This window comes from Amphiura filiformis, chromosome 19, assembly GCF_039555335.1.
Source record: "Amphiura filiformis chromosome 19, Afil_fr2py, whole genome shotgun sequence".
Classification (NCBI taxonomy): Eukaryota; Metazoa; Echinodermata; class Ophiuroidea; order Amphilepidida; family Amphiuridae; genus Amphiura; species Amphiura filiformis.
The window spans coordinates 15,646,639-15,663,857 of NC_092646.1; the positions used below are offsets into that span (position 1 = coordinate 15,646,639).

The 17,219-nt window shown below is 37.4% G+C and overlaps 2 protein-coding genes across 2 annotated transcripts; both read left to right on the forward strand.

Moving 5' to 3' along the window:
- The first annotated feature begins 2,828 nt into the window (after positions 1–2,828).
- Positions 2,829–6,988, forward strand: LOC140140406 (major facilitator superfamily domain-containing protein 9-like). Its single transcript, XM_072162166.1, has 4 exons — positions 2,829–3,037; positions 5,467–5,554; positions 6,152–6,195; positions 6,848–6,988. The coding sequence occupies exons 1-4, from the start codon at positions 2,918–2,920 to the stop codon at positions 6,986–6,988; spliced, it is 393 nt and encodes a 130-aa protein (XP_072018267.1). The 5' UTR covers positions 2,829–2,917.
- A 1,018-nt stretch (positions 6,989–8,006) lies between these two features.
- LOC140140272 (major facilitator superfamily domain-containing protein 9-like) lies at positions 8,007–10,976 on the forward strand. Its single transcript, XM_072162062.1, has 2 exons — positions 8,007–8,213; positions 9,940–10,976. The coding sequence occupies exons 1-2, from the start codon at positions 8,021–8,023 to the stop codon at positions 10,638–10,640; spliced, it is 894 nt and encodes a 297-aa protein (XP_072018163.1). The 5' UTR covers positions 8,007–8,020; the 3' UTR covers positions 10,641–10,976.
- The last annotated feature ends 6,243 nt before the right edge of the window (positions 10,977–17,219 follow it).

Genomic DNA, 17,219 nt, shown 5'->3' on the forward strand with positions numbered 1-17,219 from the left:
AGTTATAAACTGGTGTCCGCACATCCCGTCACTACTACAAATTCAAGTGCCCCTCCCCCGGCGGACAAATCCAGACTATGGAAAAATTATAATAAAGTTGTATTTAGTGATGCGCATTAAAGAGATATTACAGATGGTTTTGGACTAGGTACAGTTGTTATTAAACTTGGCCATCATAAACTTTTGTTTAACCCTAACACCCCAAAAAAACACAAAATACCACGATGAAAAATGCTGTGCATGCGTGAATCCCAGGGTCTGCGATGACGCAATCACCCTAAGTGTTATATGCTCACGGAATTGGTGCCCGGGCAGCAATAACCCGTGTAGCTACCGGTCCGTGATTGTGTGGTTGGCATGCGGGGGGTCAAAGGTTCGAATCCCGGGGGTGCCAAGTGACTTCTTTGTTCATCTTCTCTCCTTTTTCGTATCATCTTGAACTTCCGATATCAAAAACCAGGGTTGGGTGTTAGGGTTAGCATAAAGTTTCCCAAGGTGATTCCTCATCACACAATGATGGGACAGGGATGAGAAGGAGGATAAACAGGATAGTCCCCATCTTTTTTTACCATGCATTATAAAATAATGAGTTTTGGTGTACATGTAGTTGCACTAAAGCCAAGAAAAAAAAACTGTTTGCTTGCCCTTAATTGAATTTTAACAATTGGGTCGGTCGGTCGGGATTTCTTTCTTTTTTTCTCTCTCTCTTTTTTTTCTTTTTTTTTTTTCAATTACCAGAAAACTAAAATGTTGAACACAAGCTCTAAAATAATTTTTTTTACATCTTCAGAATGCAAAAATTTGAAAAGAAAAAAAAAACTTTTTTAGGAATTTCCAAATATAGGGTCGGTATTCTTTTGTATTATCTGTTCCAAGCCCGGTGACACCTCATTACAGAAATTGGACCTGTCGATAGGTTGTAAGAGGGGATAGCGAATTGTGAGGCACTAGTAGTATATTAGTATAGGCCTAGCAGTGGCGTACCGTGGCCGCCCAACCCCGGGGGGCTGAAGAAAATTAAATTTTTCCGCCGCTTCCTCTACAGCCCGAAAAGGTTGACCCAATTTTTTTCTTGGTCGTTTGAAAAAGTGAAGAGCAAAAAAAAAGGGTTTCAGACACTAGCGCAGCACATTTTGATGTATAGTAACATTTTTTCCAAATTTTTTATGCTTTATCAAATTTTTCCGCCCTTTTTTATTTACTAATTCTTTTTGCCGCCTTCGCTTTTTGCCGCCCTGTTTTTGCCGCCTTTTTTCTTCCGCCCCTTCATTTTGGCCGCCCCTGCTTTTATTCCGGGGCTGGCGCCCAAAGCCCCCCCCAATACGCCAAGCATGCCTAGGGCCTACTATATACTGGAATAAACTGGACATTTTGAGCTGTAAGTAATAATTAAGGCATATCATTTTTTTAAATTTTTTTTATGAAGTTGTGTAAATACTGGCCTGGTCACAATTTTATTATTTTAGGTAGCCAACATCTCTATACAATTTGGGTTATAACATCACTTTTTCTACAATAGTCACAATATGATTAAAGGTTGAGTAATGCTTTTATCTCAACTAGAATGGAAGGAAATTATATAATCATGCTTCCAGTTACTGGAACTCATATGTTGACCTTAATTGAAAGAAATCATGATAATGTCTAACGTTTTATATTACCTACCGGTATATGAGAAATAAATTTTTGTTTTGTAGTCAATCTTGATTAAGGTGTCATATGTGTAAAATATGAAACATTTATCACTTATGTCACGAGCAAACCATGTTTTGCCCTAAACATGCGTCACATCTCCCTCCGGTCAACATCCTACCGCTGGCAATAATTGCATGAGGTGTCACAAGATTGGGAATAGATAATACAGTAAATAGAACAAAAACACCTTTTTTCTGATTTCCAAAATTAGGGTTGCATGGTCAGTTGAGGGCAAGCAAACAATTATTTATTTTTTGGCCTAAATATGAGTCCATTGAAGACAAGATGATGAATATATAGCATGATAATCAATAATACCATTGTTAACAAGCAGATTAAAGTTCCACCCCATTGTACAAACACAAAGAACAAGAATGTGAAATGGCATTAAGGTGGTGTTAAAGGCAAGGTTTAGGGAAATCATGAATTCCCACATTTTTGCAAATATCTCCAAAACCTTTCATGATACAATCTCAAGTGAGTTTGTACTTATGTAGGGATATGTTGGCCATGTTATGAAGGTAATAAAACCGTTGCCATGTTAACCAAGCAGTCGCTATTGGATTCTGACCAATCACATTGAAAGTTGTTTTTTTCCTGTTTTTTCGCAAATCACTTCATTTGTCCCAATAAAAGTATACTCACATGTTGAGTCATGTTCCTGCACACCTCCACTGATTTTCCCGGAAAAAAAATCCCAGTGGAATTCCCCCTGGGGGGTCAAAGTGAAATTTTCGTTTTTTGGCCACAGATTCCATATTACTTACAAACTTTTTACGGGAAAATCAGCAGAGGTCATTCGTGATGTTCTTGAGCGATTTGACACCGTTCCAATATTTATTTGGACATGTGCAATTTCAACCGTATGAGGGCAGTATCCAGGTCTGAAATTTTTCGGTCCCTGGAGAGCAATAATGAGGTAGGGTGCTGAAAACACTGCCGAAAATTTTTTAAAATTATTATCTTCTTCTGTGCCAAAGATGAAAACGATCTATAGATCTTTAATTTGTATTTAAAACCACCTTAAGCTGTGTACCTGAAACAAGAGAAGGGAAGTCCAGAATTGATTAATTGATTGATTGATTGAGTGGCTTGTTGCTGTCCTCAACATATTGGTATTGTCCTGTCTCAATCTTTATTATCTCTGGTGCACATGCAGTCTTGTGTTTGTTGAGAGTCAGTTTTAGTTCTGTGTTTCTTTCTGCCCAATACATGTACATGTATGCTAGTGGAGTATTTTAATATTTTTAAAGCAAATAGCAATAGCATGGAGAGAAAGGAGCACTTTGATGAATGTCAGAGACAAAGGCTGACATACTGCATCTATCTAGTTGGTTTCTTGGTAAGCTTAGGGTCTTTATCTTTTCTGTTTGGGTTTTCGGTTCAATCTCATTTTGACATAATGAAGTGTTATAGCCAGCCTGGGGGGGCACTTTCGAATATGTACCTGTGCCTACCAAACTGAGTAGCAGCGATTATTAAAGCATAATGTACAATCTTATAAATTTTGCATAATGTAATGTTTACACTTGTCCCAACTAATTACTTGCACCTACATGTACATCTACATCTGTGGGGCTGTGGATGCAGGCATCCATCAGACAGGGTCTAATTCTGCATAAAACCGGGCAACGTTATTTCTATAGATCTGCTGCGCATTCAAATTGCATTGTATTGCATCGTAATTTCATTTGTGTCTATGCTAATTATGTTTACACAACATGAACTCACATGTTTTTAAGCAAATTCGCCGATAATAGGTGATCAAAAGCGATCGGAATGTTACAAAAGTACAGATCGCATTCAGCTTACTTCATATGAGATGATCTTTGGAAAAATACGACATAATTTGTCTTGGTGTTTGCGGAATGCCATGCAGTAAAATATTAATACGTTACGGCAATTCATGATTGACAACTAACAATCGGCGTGTCCTTCAGATCCTCCACTGTCAATTTCTTATCCACTCACTAATCCTCACAAAAGCTTTGTGTTGATTACGTAATGTGGAGGCAAATTGCAATAAGTACAATGAAATAATGAGTAAGGCGGGCTCCGAGGCGGTTTCTTCTTCATCTTACGTAACAGTATTGTTCTCCAAAAAACCCGGAAGCTTGTCGTTTGGAGCTCTAGCTGAAATACAGCAAGATAATGTAAGATAGTAAATGTAAACCTGTATTTTAGCTAGAGTATCTCGAGCTAGCATCCATTACTGCTACAGGGGGTTAGAGTGGTCGCTTCAATTTCTGAGAATGTCCATGGCGGTTCAGCTTTGAAGCTATCCCCCCCCCCCCCCCCCCCATGGAATCGGCCAAATTTGTTATGTTTGTAGGTCAACAGAGCAAAGTTCAACATAAATTCATAATATTTTATTATGGCTTTATGTCCTCCCATAGAACTGCATTAAATGGCCAAAATAACCAGTGGGATTTCTTTCACATTACATTGCTATTTTAGCTTAAAATGGACAGCAACCCTTCCCGGCAGTTAATAGGCCCCCCTATTAATATTATTTCAACATTTTCAATAAAGAATAACAAAATTTGATGGAAATCGTACATTATGGCTTTAATTAAGGTGGAGGTCATTCACTAGTGGCAGGTTCCATGAAAATTAGGGTCATTCAATGTGTGGGATAACACTAAAAATTGGATGTCATTGACCATTAAAAATATTTTTGGGGCAAAAATTTGCCATTTTGGAACAAAAATGTTAAATTTGGTGTAAATTTCTAAGTGAAAGGGGGACATTGGGTGGCAGATTTGCAGCTTGTGTGTAAGCTGATGGAAAAAGGAGGTCTTTGGGTGGCAGATTAAAAAGGGGGTCTATTTATATTGACAGGCACATGACGTCTGCCAATTATAATATGCAAGTATTATGGTGATTTGCAAGTCTGACTTAAAGTGTCACATTAATGTGAACCATTGTGACATCAAAGGTTTATTCTGCGTATTAAAGTATGGTATAATAGTTTATGAGACGTGGGTGAGACGGGCGCCAGACCACTGAAGACACAGGTGTTCCCCCATCAGAACCCTTGTTGCCCCATCAGTAAAAACATAAAATTACGAAAATTTCTATACTTTTTGCAGCAATTTTGCACAAAATTTATTGACTTTTCCCCGATTCACTTTGCCCCCCCCATCCCATGAAAAAATCCTGGCGCTGTCACTGTATACAGCACAAAGCGACTGCAGGACCATGCATCCCACATGATCCGATTGCCAAACTACATTAGGCACATAACCATTGGTCAGGCCACGGTCACACACATGGCTTGCTATATACCTGTACTACTGGTTCAATGGGTCAGTTACCAGATGGGGAAAACAAATTCTCTTCATCTTCTTTCTTCCTAAGTTCCTTCTTTCCTTATATTTAGCATGCTTAGGCGAAAAGCAGAAAGGGGGTTGGGGCTAACTGGAGGCAGAGCAGAGGATGGGTCGATCCTTCATGTAATTATTTCGTGTAAGCTAATCCTAACCCTAATCCTAACCCTAAGCCTAATCATAACCCTAATCCTAACCCTAATCCTAACCCTAAACTAACCCTAACCCTAATTTCGTGTAAAATTACATGAAGGAATAACCAGAGGATGAGTTGATAGACAAGTCTATCCTCAATCCAGGCCACTGATAACTGATGATAGACAACCTAAGGCCTACACGTATCTTATATGCCATTAGGCAAATTGTTCAAAATGTTAACAGGTCTTTCTGTTAGAATAAGCCTACACCTTTTAACACTGTTTTTTTTATTTGTCAATCACAGGACTTATTTGGTGTCAGTCTGCTGATGCCACTGGTATCCCATCATGCAAGAGAGCTAGGAGTATCACCAACCACTGTTGGGATGATTTGTGAGTACATGTATTAAAATAATAATTTACAGGTGTTTGATAAAACATGCCTCTTATTACCTGTTTTTATCATTTATTCATACACTCCTATATCAAAGCAGCCAATTAAAAAAGCGGTTCGAAAAGTATGCGGCGTGCACTGACTCCGTGTACTATGCACAGTGCTCTCGCACATGTTCGTGTCGCGTATAAGATTAATTCATTTTTCGGGCGGATTGATGCTGGTCATGTTGGTTATGTTTTTCTGGTCACGCATGTACTATGAAACTTGAGTGTATATGGCCCGGGGGGATACAAGGAAACGCATGACATGAGTCCCAATTTGAGAAAAAAAATCCCTAAACATGGGTCCCGATTTGAAAATAATGGTCGAATACTTATCAAATCAGCTGTTTTTTAGGTTAAAAGTCACTAAACTTGGGTAGGAGTTCCAGCAGCACACAAAATGTAATTCAAGTACCCTCTATGGCCCCCTGGGGGATCAGCATTGTGGTTTAAGAACCACTTTTTTGGCAGGGATACATTTTTACTTAACTAATCTACTTGTTCAATGATGTAATGAAATCAGTTTATATGTGATTATCTCTTTGTGTACAGTGTCCATATATGGTACTCTACAGCTCATCTCTGGCCCTTTTGTTGTAAGTATTTGTTTGCAATGAATTTGACAAGTTGATGATGATGGTGACATTGATGAGATTGTCAAGATTAAAACTGAGGATTATGATGTTGATTGATGATGGTAAATATGAAGAAGATGATTAATGATAAGGAGGAAGGCAATAGAGGGGAGGGAAGGGCTTATATGTAATTATGATACATCAGCAGCGAGAGAGAAAGTGGGGAGAGAGGGAGTGAGAAAGAAAGAATGAGTGAAGGAGAAAAGAAGAGAAATTAAGTTGGAGAGCATGAAAGAGAGGAAGAGATGGAGGGAGAGAAAAAGAGAGGAAAAAGAGGGAGATGGAAGGAAAGAGACAAAGACAAAGAGTTGTGTTGAAAGCTCTCATAAGTTTAGATATATTATAGCTATCACTATGGACCACAATGGCCTAATCCCAATGGCATAGTTCAATAACCGCAATTAAACATTCATATTGCAAATTTTGATCTCAAGTTGCAGAGTATGAGTTTTTGTACCCAAATTGTCAAAGTTCATTCAATTAATGTGCAAATGTATTGGGGTTAAAGAACTCTGCCTGATAGATGAGCATGTTGTGGATCCTAGTGTATGTGTAAATGTTTGAATCTCTATATCCAGCCAATTTTGATTCCATATATGCAATTTATTTACAGGGTCGTTGGAGTGACGTGTCCGGCAGGCGGTTTGTCCTCTTGTTCTGTCTGTTCATGACCGGCATTGGTTATTTTCTCACTAGTTTAGCAACAACTGTTCTATTCCTTGTTTTATCAAGAATTCCTCTAGGTAGGTTATAGTCAAGTAGGGCTCTAAGGCCTAAAAAATACTACTACTACAGCTACTTCATCAATACCGGTATCAGTACATAGCTACTTCATCAATACCAGTATCAGCAGTAGATCGCCCGGGGTAGATCGCTACTTTGATGAAGTAACTACTGTTGATGAAGTAGCTATCTACTACTCTTACTGTTATTGATGAAGAAGCTATCTACTACTGATACCAGTATAGCTCAGTATTGATGAAGTAGGCCTACCTATCTACTATCGATATTGATATTGATGAAGTAGCTATGTACTGATGATACTGGTATTGATGAAGTAGCTATCTACTGCTGATACTGGTATTGATGAAGTAGCTATCTACTACTGATATTGGTATTGATGAAATAGCTATCTACTGCTGATACTGGCATTGATGAAATAGCTATCTACTACTGATAATGGTATTGATGAAGTAGCTATCTACTGCTGATACCAGTATTGATGAAGTAGCTATGTACTACTGATACTGTTATTGATGAAGTAGCTACCTACTACTGATACCGGTATTGATGAAGTAGCTATCTACAGCTGATACTGGTATTGATGAAGTAGCTACCTACTACTGATACCGGTATTGATATAGTAGCTATCTACAGGTGATACTGGTATTGATGAAGTAACTATATACTACTGATACCGGTATTGATGAAGTAGCTATCTACAACTGATACCGGTATTGATGAAGTAGCTATCTACTTCTGATACCGGTATTGATGAAGTAGCTATCTTCTACTGATACCAGTAATACCGGTATTGATGAAGACCCATAACACTGTATATTGATATAGATATAGGGGGGCATGACAGGGCCCCAATCAGGAGCTCTTTCCCCCCAAGTAAAAACTCAAAAATTTCCTGGCGCCGCCACCAAATGGAGTGCACGCAACGTAATGCATGACTGGCGTTTGAATTTTCACAAGCGTAAGTTGTGACTTTTAATAGATATGTACAAGAGAATATTAATCTTTTTTGTTTTTCCCAAATCTAGGCCTCTTCAAGCATGGTATGGCAGTTAATAAAGCACTCTTTGCAGAGATCACGCCTAAAGAAGACCGCCCTCGGGTGTTTGGTCAATATAATGCTTGTTGCAATACAGGCTTCATTCTTGGACCTCTGATTGGTGGATATTTATCTGAAGTTGAGGGTGGTTTCTACACAGTGGCGACAATCACATCATTATTATTTGTCCTCAACTTTGGTGAGTCTAAGGTTCTTTTTTTAAATGGGGGTCATGAACAGGGTCCAACGATTTTTGTGACGCAAAATCGTGCAACACGAAATTTTCCTTACCCAGCGCAATTTCATTTGCACCGCGAAATTCAAATTTTTGCGTGCAATTCTTTATGAAATGTGAACAAAAACGGTCATTTTGTTGAAACATCATTCTTTTTTTGAAGCGTCACTGTCATGTCAATCATTTGTTAATCGTGTCTCGTACCAGTGTTGCTTAGTTTTGCGTATTTATCATCATACTAAATGTTTGTCTTTACACGTGTGAAGAAATTTTGAGGCATATATATGTTGGAAAAGCACACTTGTGCATTTAATACTAGTTGGGGATGTATAGTAGAGGTAAAAATATATGTGATTCCTTGACCAAATCACAGGGAATAAAATTTGAAAGTGGTATCTTACACTTTGAAGCACAGGGAATCATTTAAAAAGCAAATACGCCATATTAAGCGGCAAAGTGCATGGTCTTTTGCAATTGAATGGAGTTTTGTGTTTTATCAACTGCACTGCCATTTTTTTTGCCAATCTTTTTCATACAAAATCAATTTGATTGACATATGCTTCAGTTCTACCAATTTTATATATGTTTATGATTCTAACTTCAACAACTCCTCCTATACCTTTGTACAGGAGCCAACCGTTGTTAATCCATGATGAATCCACACTTTTACTGTAGCGTATACGCGAACGCGAGCGATACTACGCGTTACGCGAGAGTGCGTAAAATTCATAATGTCTGGAACTTTTGTGCGTGTGCAAGCTTGCAAGTTGAATCCCTGGTTGAAATCAGTATTTTTCAGGTAGCGGCTAAACATTGCCGTTTTACGGGCCGTTTTATTCTGTAGGCCATAGTTTTATTGCTGATATCAACAGAGAAATCATCGAAGATTTTGTAAAGATGAGTGGCAATGATTAACTGACATTCCTCATGAAATAATCGTGAATTATACGATCTTTAGCTTCTTTGCGTCCGGTAGCGTCTGCGTGGTTTACTTATTCGGGCAGCTAAAGCTGCCCTCGCTAAGTAAACCACGCAGACGACGCGTCAAGCATCGCTTATCGTTAAACGGTGATGAACAACGATGAAACATGATTGAATCCCTAAATACACCATACCTTAAAAATAGTTAGCATAATTTGCTTACTATCAAGCACTTTTGAAAACATGAAATTGTATCAAAGTCTGGTGCTTTACCAACTGAGTTAATTAAAAGGGCATTTCACGATCCACAGCATCATCCCCCACTTTTCTCAAAAATAGTTTTTTTATCACTGGAAACCTCTGGCTACATAATGTTTATGTACAAAACATTTCTTGCAGATTAATTTGTTTAGCTAAGATATCGTGAAATTTGAATTTCGTTATGGTATACCAGAACGAAATTACAACACATTGTCTATGGTACACTTTATCATGCATATCTCGCAAACGCAAAATCGGAATCAACTGAAATTTTGGGAACAAGCTTTTTTCGTTGATATCTACTGAAAATGTCATAAAAAGAGGATGCTAGGATCACAAAATACACACATTTGCTCAAAACCCTTAACACTTTTGTGGATGGGGCTCTTCATGTTTGCATGATTTAAAAGCACTCAATAGTAAGCACATATGCTAACTATCAAGTTTTTACATGTTCAAATTAAAGATGTTCATATCATATTTTTCTTTTTCTTTTCTTTCTTCACAGTTATCGTGTTCTTCTTGGTTCACCCTCCAATGGCCAAGACACTCTCCCGGACAGAATCAGCGAAAGATTTCACCATGGATGAATTCAGCCTCGCCATCAAAGATTTTATCAACAGCTTTCGTCTCATTTTTGACACTTGTTTCGATCTATTCATTGTACGTTTTCTCATGGCTTTCGCCATCATTATATATCGTAGCAACTTCTCATTCATGGTGCAGGAAGAATTTGATATCACGCCAAAGACAATTGGTCAGCTTATATCATACGGGTCCGTAGTAAGCACTGTAGTGGATATGTTCGCAGGACGAATCGTAAAATTTTACAGCAACGAAACACAGCTACTCTTGCATTTAAGTATCACCCAAGTGTTGACTCTAATAGGGCTTACTTTTGCTGCAAACTTGCCCATGTTTGTATTTTTTTTAACTTGTCTATCAGTACAAAACTCTGTAAGCAGAGTGTGCATCACGGATATGAGCGTTAAAAGAAGTAATCAGGAAAATACTGGTGCCTTACTTGGACTTAGTGCCTCCTTGAAGTCAACGGCTCGAGCGATGGCACCATTCATAGCGGGGTTGTCGCTGGAGATTAGTAACAAAGGACCTGGTATTATAGGGATTTCTTCAGGTGTAATAGCTTGTGTGTGTATTGTAACAATATTAAAAAGTAGTGACTCGGATACACACAAGAAAGAAGATTGACACTTACCTGCCCCCTGTGGTTTGGGCCCGGCATAGGCGTAGATCCCGGAAGATGGGGGATAAATATCCCCCCTATATTTTGCCAGGGGGTGGTCCATACAATCATCCCCCCAATGTTGACGCCTGTATGTGGGTGTCTGACAAATTAACCTCATATTTGGTCATTTTAGGCCCAAAAGTGCAAATTTTTGCACATATTTCAACAGTTTAGCTTCAAATTGGTAAAATTTTCCAACCACATCCCCCAATGTCAAGAAGAAATCTACGCCACTGTGGCCCGGTTTGGGTGGAATGGCCCAGCCCAATCCCACCATACTGAAAGGGGAGGCACCATAGTGTCACACAGGGCTATTCCAGTTAATATCTGCACACCTGTATAGAAGACATGACCTTAATCTTCCACACAGGGGGTGTGAATTTCAAATGGATTTACCTGAATGGGTGACTCCATTTGAAATCTACACCCCCTGTGTGGGAGATACATGTCTTCCATAGGGGAGTATGGTGGATTTCAACTGGAATAGCCCATTGTGTAGCATGTGTGAAGCATTATACATGAATCAGGGTGTTTTTTAAATTAGATATCATTGTTTAAAAAAAATAAGAAAATATATGAATACCTGAGTGGAAGAAGGGCCCAACTCCATCAAAACTGTTTTTGAGATATTAAGAAAAAACTTAATATTTGGAAAAGTTTTCTAGACAGAATGTTTTTATCTTCAGGGGACCTTTAATACATGAACATACAATATTACATACATTCAAAATTATATATAATGTTTCCATGGCAACGGTACAGGTCTTATACTGAGCTGGAGTTGGGCCCTTCTTCCACTAATATACTGAAAGTGCCAGTTCCGTGTTATAAATAGCTACAGAAATTAGGTAATCACCATTAATTGCACAAGTAGAACTCATGTAATATGTTAGCAAGAAAGTTTATAGTAGTGAAAAGCAGATTTCATGAATGAACAAAATTCCTCTTTAACCCTATATTTGTGGAAGAAGGGCCCAACTCCACGGAGTTGGGCCTTTCTTCCATGAAAACCATGGTTAAGTGTACATGGAAAACTATTTAGAGAGTGGATTTTGGCTCATCTTTCACACATAAGGAAGAACAGTCTGCTGGCAATAAAATGCTGGGTCTAACTCATTTTTGTAAAAAATTGGAGTTGGGCCCTTCTTCCACTCAGGTATTCATATGTGACATGATCAAGGGAATGAGTCACATGTCGAATTCTGGTCAAAAATGAGATTTACATATGTTTCTAAAGAGGAAATGTAGAGCTTTCATAAACTGAAAACCCCATGTTGATCGCTGAAAACAATACAAAACAAAAGAATTTTAACACTTTCTTTGCCAATATCTCAAAATCAATATTAGCGACATCCGACTCATTTCCCTTGATCGTGTCACATATGCATCTTTTGAGTAAGGCATAAGAAATTTTAAATGGTTTCTTCTTTTCTAACAAAAGTGAAAATACAAAGATGTAAAGAATAATCACCAGTTTTTAATTCTTGTATACCATTGTGCTGGTCATTTTGTCTTTATTTTTATATATTTTACAATCTGTACTTTAAAATGTTTGCTGCTAATGATAAGGCCAAAAAAATTGTTTGGTTGCCCTTCCAAGAAAAAAATTTGGAGGGTCGGTAGGTCGATCCTTTTTTTATATTTTTTTATGGGCTCTTCCCGCATTTTTCCTCCATTTTGAAAAGGATTGTATTGGCGAATCATTTTACGGCTAAAATTTTTGTACTGAATTTAAATGGAAATACTGCCCATTTTTAGTCAAATATGCATTTAATAAATAAAATGAGTGAATATACAATGTCCTTGATACTGCCCGGTCGGTCGCTGAAGGCAACCAAACATATTTTTTGGGCCTAATATATATATATATCGTCAGCCTGCTACGCTAAATACCTAAGTCATTTTACATGTTTCTCATTTGCAATTTTGATTTTCTCAGTAATAAACCCATAATTCATCAAATTTCCAGCCACATTCTTCAAAAGAGATGTATATTCAACAAGTTAATGAAAAATGCGGCTGGAAATTTGATGAATTATGGGTTTATTACTGAGAAAATCAAAATTGCAAATGAGAAACATGTAAGAATGACTTAGGCATTTAGCGTAGCAGGCTGACGATATATATATTTTTACAAAATGTGCCTTGGGATATGATTTGTATGTTTATGTACAGTATTTTTAATCAGTCTGGTGTATTTGTCATTAAGTTTTTCTGATGTATGTATCTTCCAAAAGGTGGATTGGGCTATTCCATTTAAAATCCACACTACCCCTGTGGAAGATTTTGGAAATATCTTCTACAGAGGGTGTACGAATTTCAAATGGAATTGCACATTAACCAACTCTATTTGAAACTCACCCTCCCTCTGTGGAAGATTTAGGTAGAATCTTTCTGAGAGGGTATATGAAATTCAAATGGAGCTGCCTTATGTGGTCATTCCATTTGAAATTCATACTCCCCCTGTGGAAGATATTTCCAAAATCTTCCACAAGGGTAGTGTGGATTTTAAATGGAATAGCCCATTATGCTGATCTCCATTTCCTTTTGTTTGTGTTCTGAGCCTCAGTCCATTTAGGGCCGGCTGCAGAACGCTGCATGATCTGACTTTTGGAATTGTTTTTGACACTCATTTTTAACATGTTTAAAATAATCATGCAGTGTCTTTTAATCCATTATTATTGTTCACTGTTTTTGACAGGTTCAAGGTATTATAGTGCATACATAATACTTATATAAGGCGTTGGGAAAATTGTTGTTTTCAATAATAGTGACTTGTCTAGTGCAATTATGTGTGACCATTAAAGCCTTAATGTACGATCTTTTTAAATTTTTAGATTTTTCTTTTTTTCTTCTAAAATGATAATATGCAATCATTATGAAAGTTCCCAATACATTTGGACGCTTGAAAAACATTGGGAATTTGCAAAGAAACAACATCATAAACTTCACCTCTATCACTCGAAACATCTCGCTTACGATTTGGATTAGGACAGCGAGTGCGGCCTCAGAGTTAGTCTCCTACGCGGCCAGTTTGGGTACGCTCCCTCCTCATGTGGAGGGAGCGTAACCAAGCTAGTTTTGTAGGAGACTACGGTTTGCGATCGTGGCCGATATAAAGTCATAATCTAAAAAATTATGACTTTATGTCGGACCAACAGAAAATCGTCCCGTTTTACTGCAAATAGGACGAATTTGACAGTTTGCTCATAGATTTAAATTAGAACATGTGTAAGTATTACAAATATGCCAAAAAATCGGTTTTGAAAAAAATAAAGGTAAATTCTGAAAAAAGATCGTACATTATGACTTTAAAGGAAGTCTCCAACAGTCACATCATTATGCCTTATAAATGTTAGAAAAATAATTATCAAGCACATGGTTTCATTTTTAAAAACAAACTCATATTGACCTTAAAAACAGCCATCTCTCACCATGCGATAGTCAAATTTCCCGGGCACCAAATTGCCTGTGGCAATGACGTCCCAGCAACACAATAAAGGCTGACAACAATTGAGCACAAATAACTATGATGTCATTGCCCTAGACAATTTCGGCTGGGGAATTTTGAATATCGCTTGTTGAGAGCCGTCTGTTTTTATTTGTTTTTATGGTCAATATGAGTTTATTTGAAATAAAACCACATGATTCACGCTTTATAATTGTTTTTCTAACATATAAGTTGTGATTGCCAGAGTGTTCCTTTAAGGCTAATGAAAGTTGATAGTGAATTTCCTCATCACATGTGTACATCATGCTGTGTCAAGTCATTTTTTGAGAGGTTCACTGAACCATATTTCAAAAAAAAATTACATCCCATTCGTGGTGGATGGCCACACATGGTCAAAAAATGATCAATAAAAAAAAAGCGCAGTGATTTATAGTGCGCTACACACAGGCACAACGCCTAGACCTTGATTTACAAGCCTCAGCACACTTTACAGGTTGTGAATAATGAAAGAGTCCCCTCTTCACACAGCAAACAATATATGTAACAGGAATCTTACAATTAAATTGCATTAGCCTAATCAATAGAATGAGTGAGGTAGTCAAAATCACAAACAATTAGGGCCGGTTTCTCGAAGCATGGCTACTGATCAGGCTTAATTAGTCCTATATACCAACCAGTGCTTACAATATTTCACATCATACATCGCCCCCGGGCATCGCCTAGAAAGATAAATCAATCAAATTGATCCACATTGGTAGGGCTAGCTTGCTGGCTAAGGAAGCCTGACCACTAGCCAAGCTTTGAGAAATTGGACCTTAAGGTTTTGACAGAACAGCAAAATGTCAGAGAAAAGAAAACAATTCATGTACACCATTCTCTTTTATTAAGAACCATGATATTCATATCATCCGTCATTTTCTACATATAAATCAAGGTGTTAAATATTGTTATTATAGAATTAAATAAACTTTATCGTAAATATACATAATATAATATTGTGAAGTTTCTTAGTGTCTTAGATATGTTACAAAAGTATCTTTGGTTTGAAGTATAGCAATAGTAAGGCTATTCATTTTCTAAACTTAAAGATTTCAAAATGTAAGGGCACATGCAAAAGAGTTGACTATTCAGATGAAATCTCTACACCCCCTATGATTTTAATTTCCCACACAGGGAGTGTAAATTTCAAATGGTTACCTGAATGAATGACTCTATTTGAAATTCACACTCCCTGTATGGGAGATTAAAGTCATGTCTTCTATAGGGGGAGTATGGATTTCATCTGGAATGGCCCAATGCAGTCATATGTGACATGATCAAGGGGAATGAGTCACATGTCGGCAATTTTCAATTTGAAGTTTTTAATATCATTTACTGGCAATTTACAAATGCTACATTTTGATGCAAACCCCATCAAAATCGGACATCTGGTTACCGAGTTATGAGCAATTTATCAATGACTGAAAACAATATAAAACAAAAGAATTTGAACACTGTTTTTGCCAATATCTCAGAAACAATATTAGCGACATCCAACTCATTCCCCTTGATCATGTCACATATTAGAATGTGACAAAGGCTAAGAAAAGGTAAAGCTGCAATCCTGTATTTACAGACTGAAGAGGTCATGAAACTTTGGGTGAAGATGACGACTTGACGTAAGACAACTTCGAGAATGTAGGCTCGGGTCTACATCTAGATTCCTGACTTATGACAGCCTTGAGGCCATGGTGACCTGCACTGCAAGTCTGTTTAGGGAAAAAACAAAAAGTTGAATGTCTAGACAAAAGTTATTTCGTTAAGGGTGGGAGGAGGTCAAAATTTCCGACTGTTTGTAAAAAACTACTTAAAATATCAGTCAAAGTTGATTTTACGGGTTGAAATGTTCAACATTTCATGGGCCTACTACAAAAGCACTATTGTTTATTGGACATCATCAAACTTTTGGTTTGATCCTTCTCCTTCATATTATAAGCCAATACATTACACCTGGGTAGGAAGGGCCATTCCTGCAGGAGCACAACAAGGGAATCATAAGTCAAGGCTTAAACTGCCATGTAGTACCCTCAAGGCTATACAAATGTAAGTCAAGAATTTAGATGTAGCAAGGGCAAATTGCTTGCTCTAAGTTGTCTTACGAGTACATATCATCTAATAAAGACCCCAACCATTTATTTCAACCAACCATAAATTCTGTCAAAATTCCATATACTACCCGTATTTTCAAACCATAGATTAATAAACACACAGATTGGAATTTTCCATGCCTGTGCCCTCCAAGTGTACTCAAATTCAGCTGATGCTAGTACTGCGTTCAGACCTGGCAACATCGCTCATCATATAAGCGCTATTTTTAATTTGCTCACACGATACCTGAAATCGTTGAAATGTCCCGGAATCGTTAAGAGAGTATGGTATTCGTCTGTTTGTTAAAATCATGTTTTTCACATATTCATGAAGTTTTTCATTAGGTAGATTGCAGTGACTACTTATTTACATCTTTATGATATTGAGTAAAGCTGGCCACATTCGGTTATTCCTTCATGTAATTTTACACAAAATTAGGGTTAGGATTAGGGTTACGATTAACTTATGCAAAATAATTACATGAAGGATCGACCAAACGTTCATCAGGATGAACATCATAGGCCTATTTGTTATTTCACAGAAATGAACTATCACATTGTCTACATGTTATGCTAATACCCTTATTATGATATATGTAATCAAAGACATACTGTTTCATTTCTTAAATAATTTGATGACAAAAATGGTAACTGAAAAACAGCAAAGTTGATTTTTTTGCATAAATCCTAAAACTAAGGCTGTCAACCTTCACGCATTGAGCTTGAGTGCTAGGGTAGTAAAATCCCTACCAAGGTAGTAAATCTCACACCAAGAGCAACATCAAAATATTATGTGAAAATAACCAATAATAGTGTAAAAATGGTGCAGCAATGGGCCTCAATTGGTCTTTCATTTTGGACATTTTTCCATGACATTCCCCTCAAGCACCTCCCTGCTGACACTTAGAATATAAATGTTTAATCATTTTTTTAATTTTACACAATATCTCATGCCAAGCAATTCT

Excerpts from the sequence above, each read along its gene's own strand:
- LOC140140272 (XM_072162062.1), top strand. The coding sequence starts at position 8,021 with ATGGCAGTTAATAAAGCACTCTTTGCAGAGATCACGCCTAAAGAAGAC. Across the intron at positions 8,214-9,939 it reads ATTATTTGTCCTCAACTTTG|TTATCGTGTTCTTCTTGGTT; the intron begins GTGAGTCTAAGG and ends CTTTCTTCACAG.
- LOC140140406 (XM_072162166.1), top strand. The coding sequence starts at position 2,918 with ATGCTAGTGGAGTATTTTAATATTTTTAAAGCAAATAGCAATAGCATG. Across the intron at positions 3,038-5,466 it reads TCTATCTAGTTGGTTTCTTG|GACTTATTTGGTGTCAGTCT; the intron begins GTAAGCTTAGGG and ends TGTCAATCACAG. Across the intron at positions 6,196-6,847 it reads TCATCTCTGGCCCTTTTGTT|GGTCGTTGGAGTGACGTGTC; the intron begins GTAAGTATTTGT and ends ATTTATTTACAG.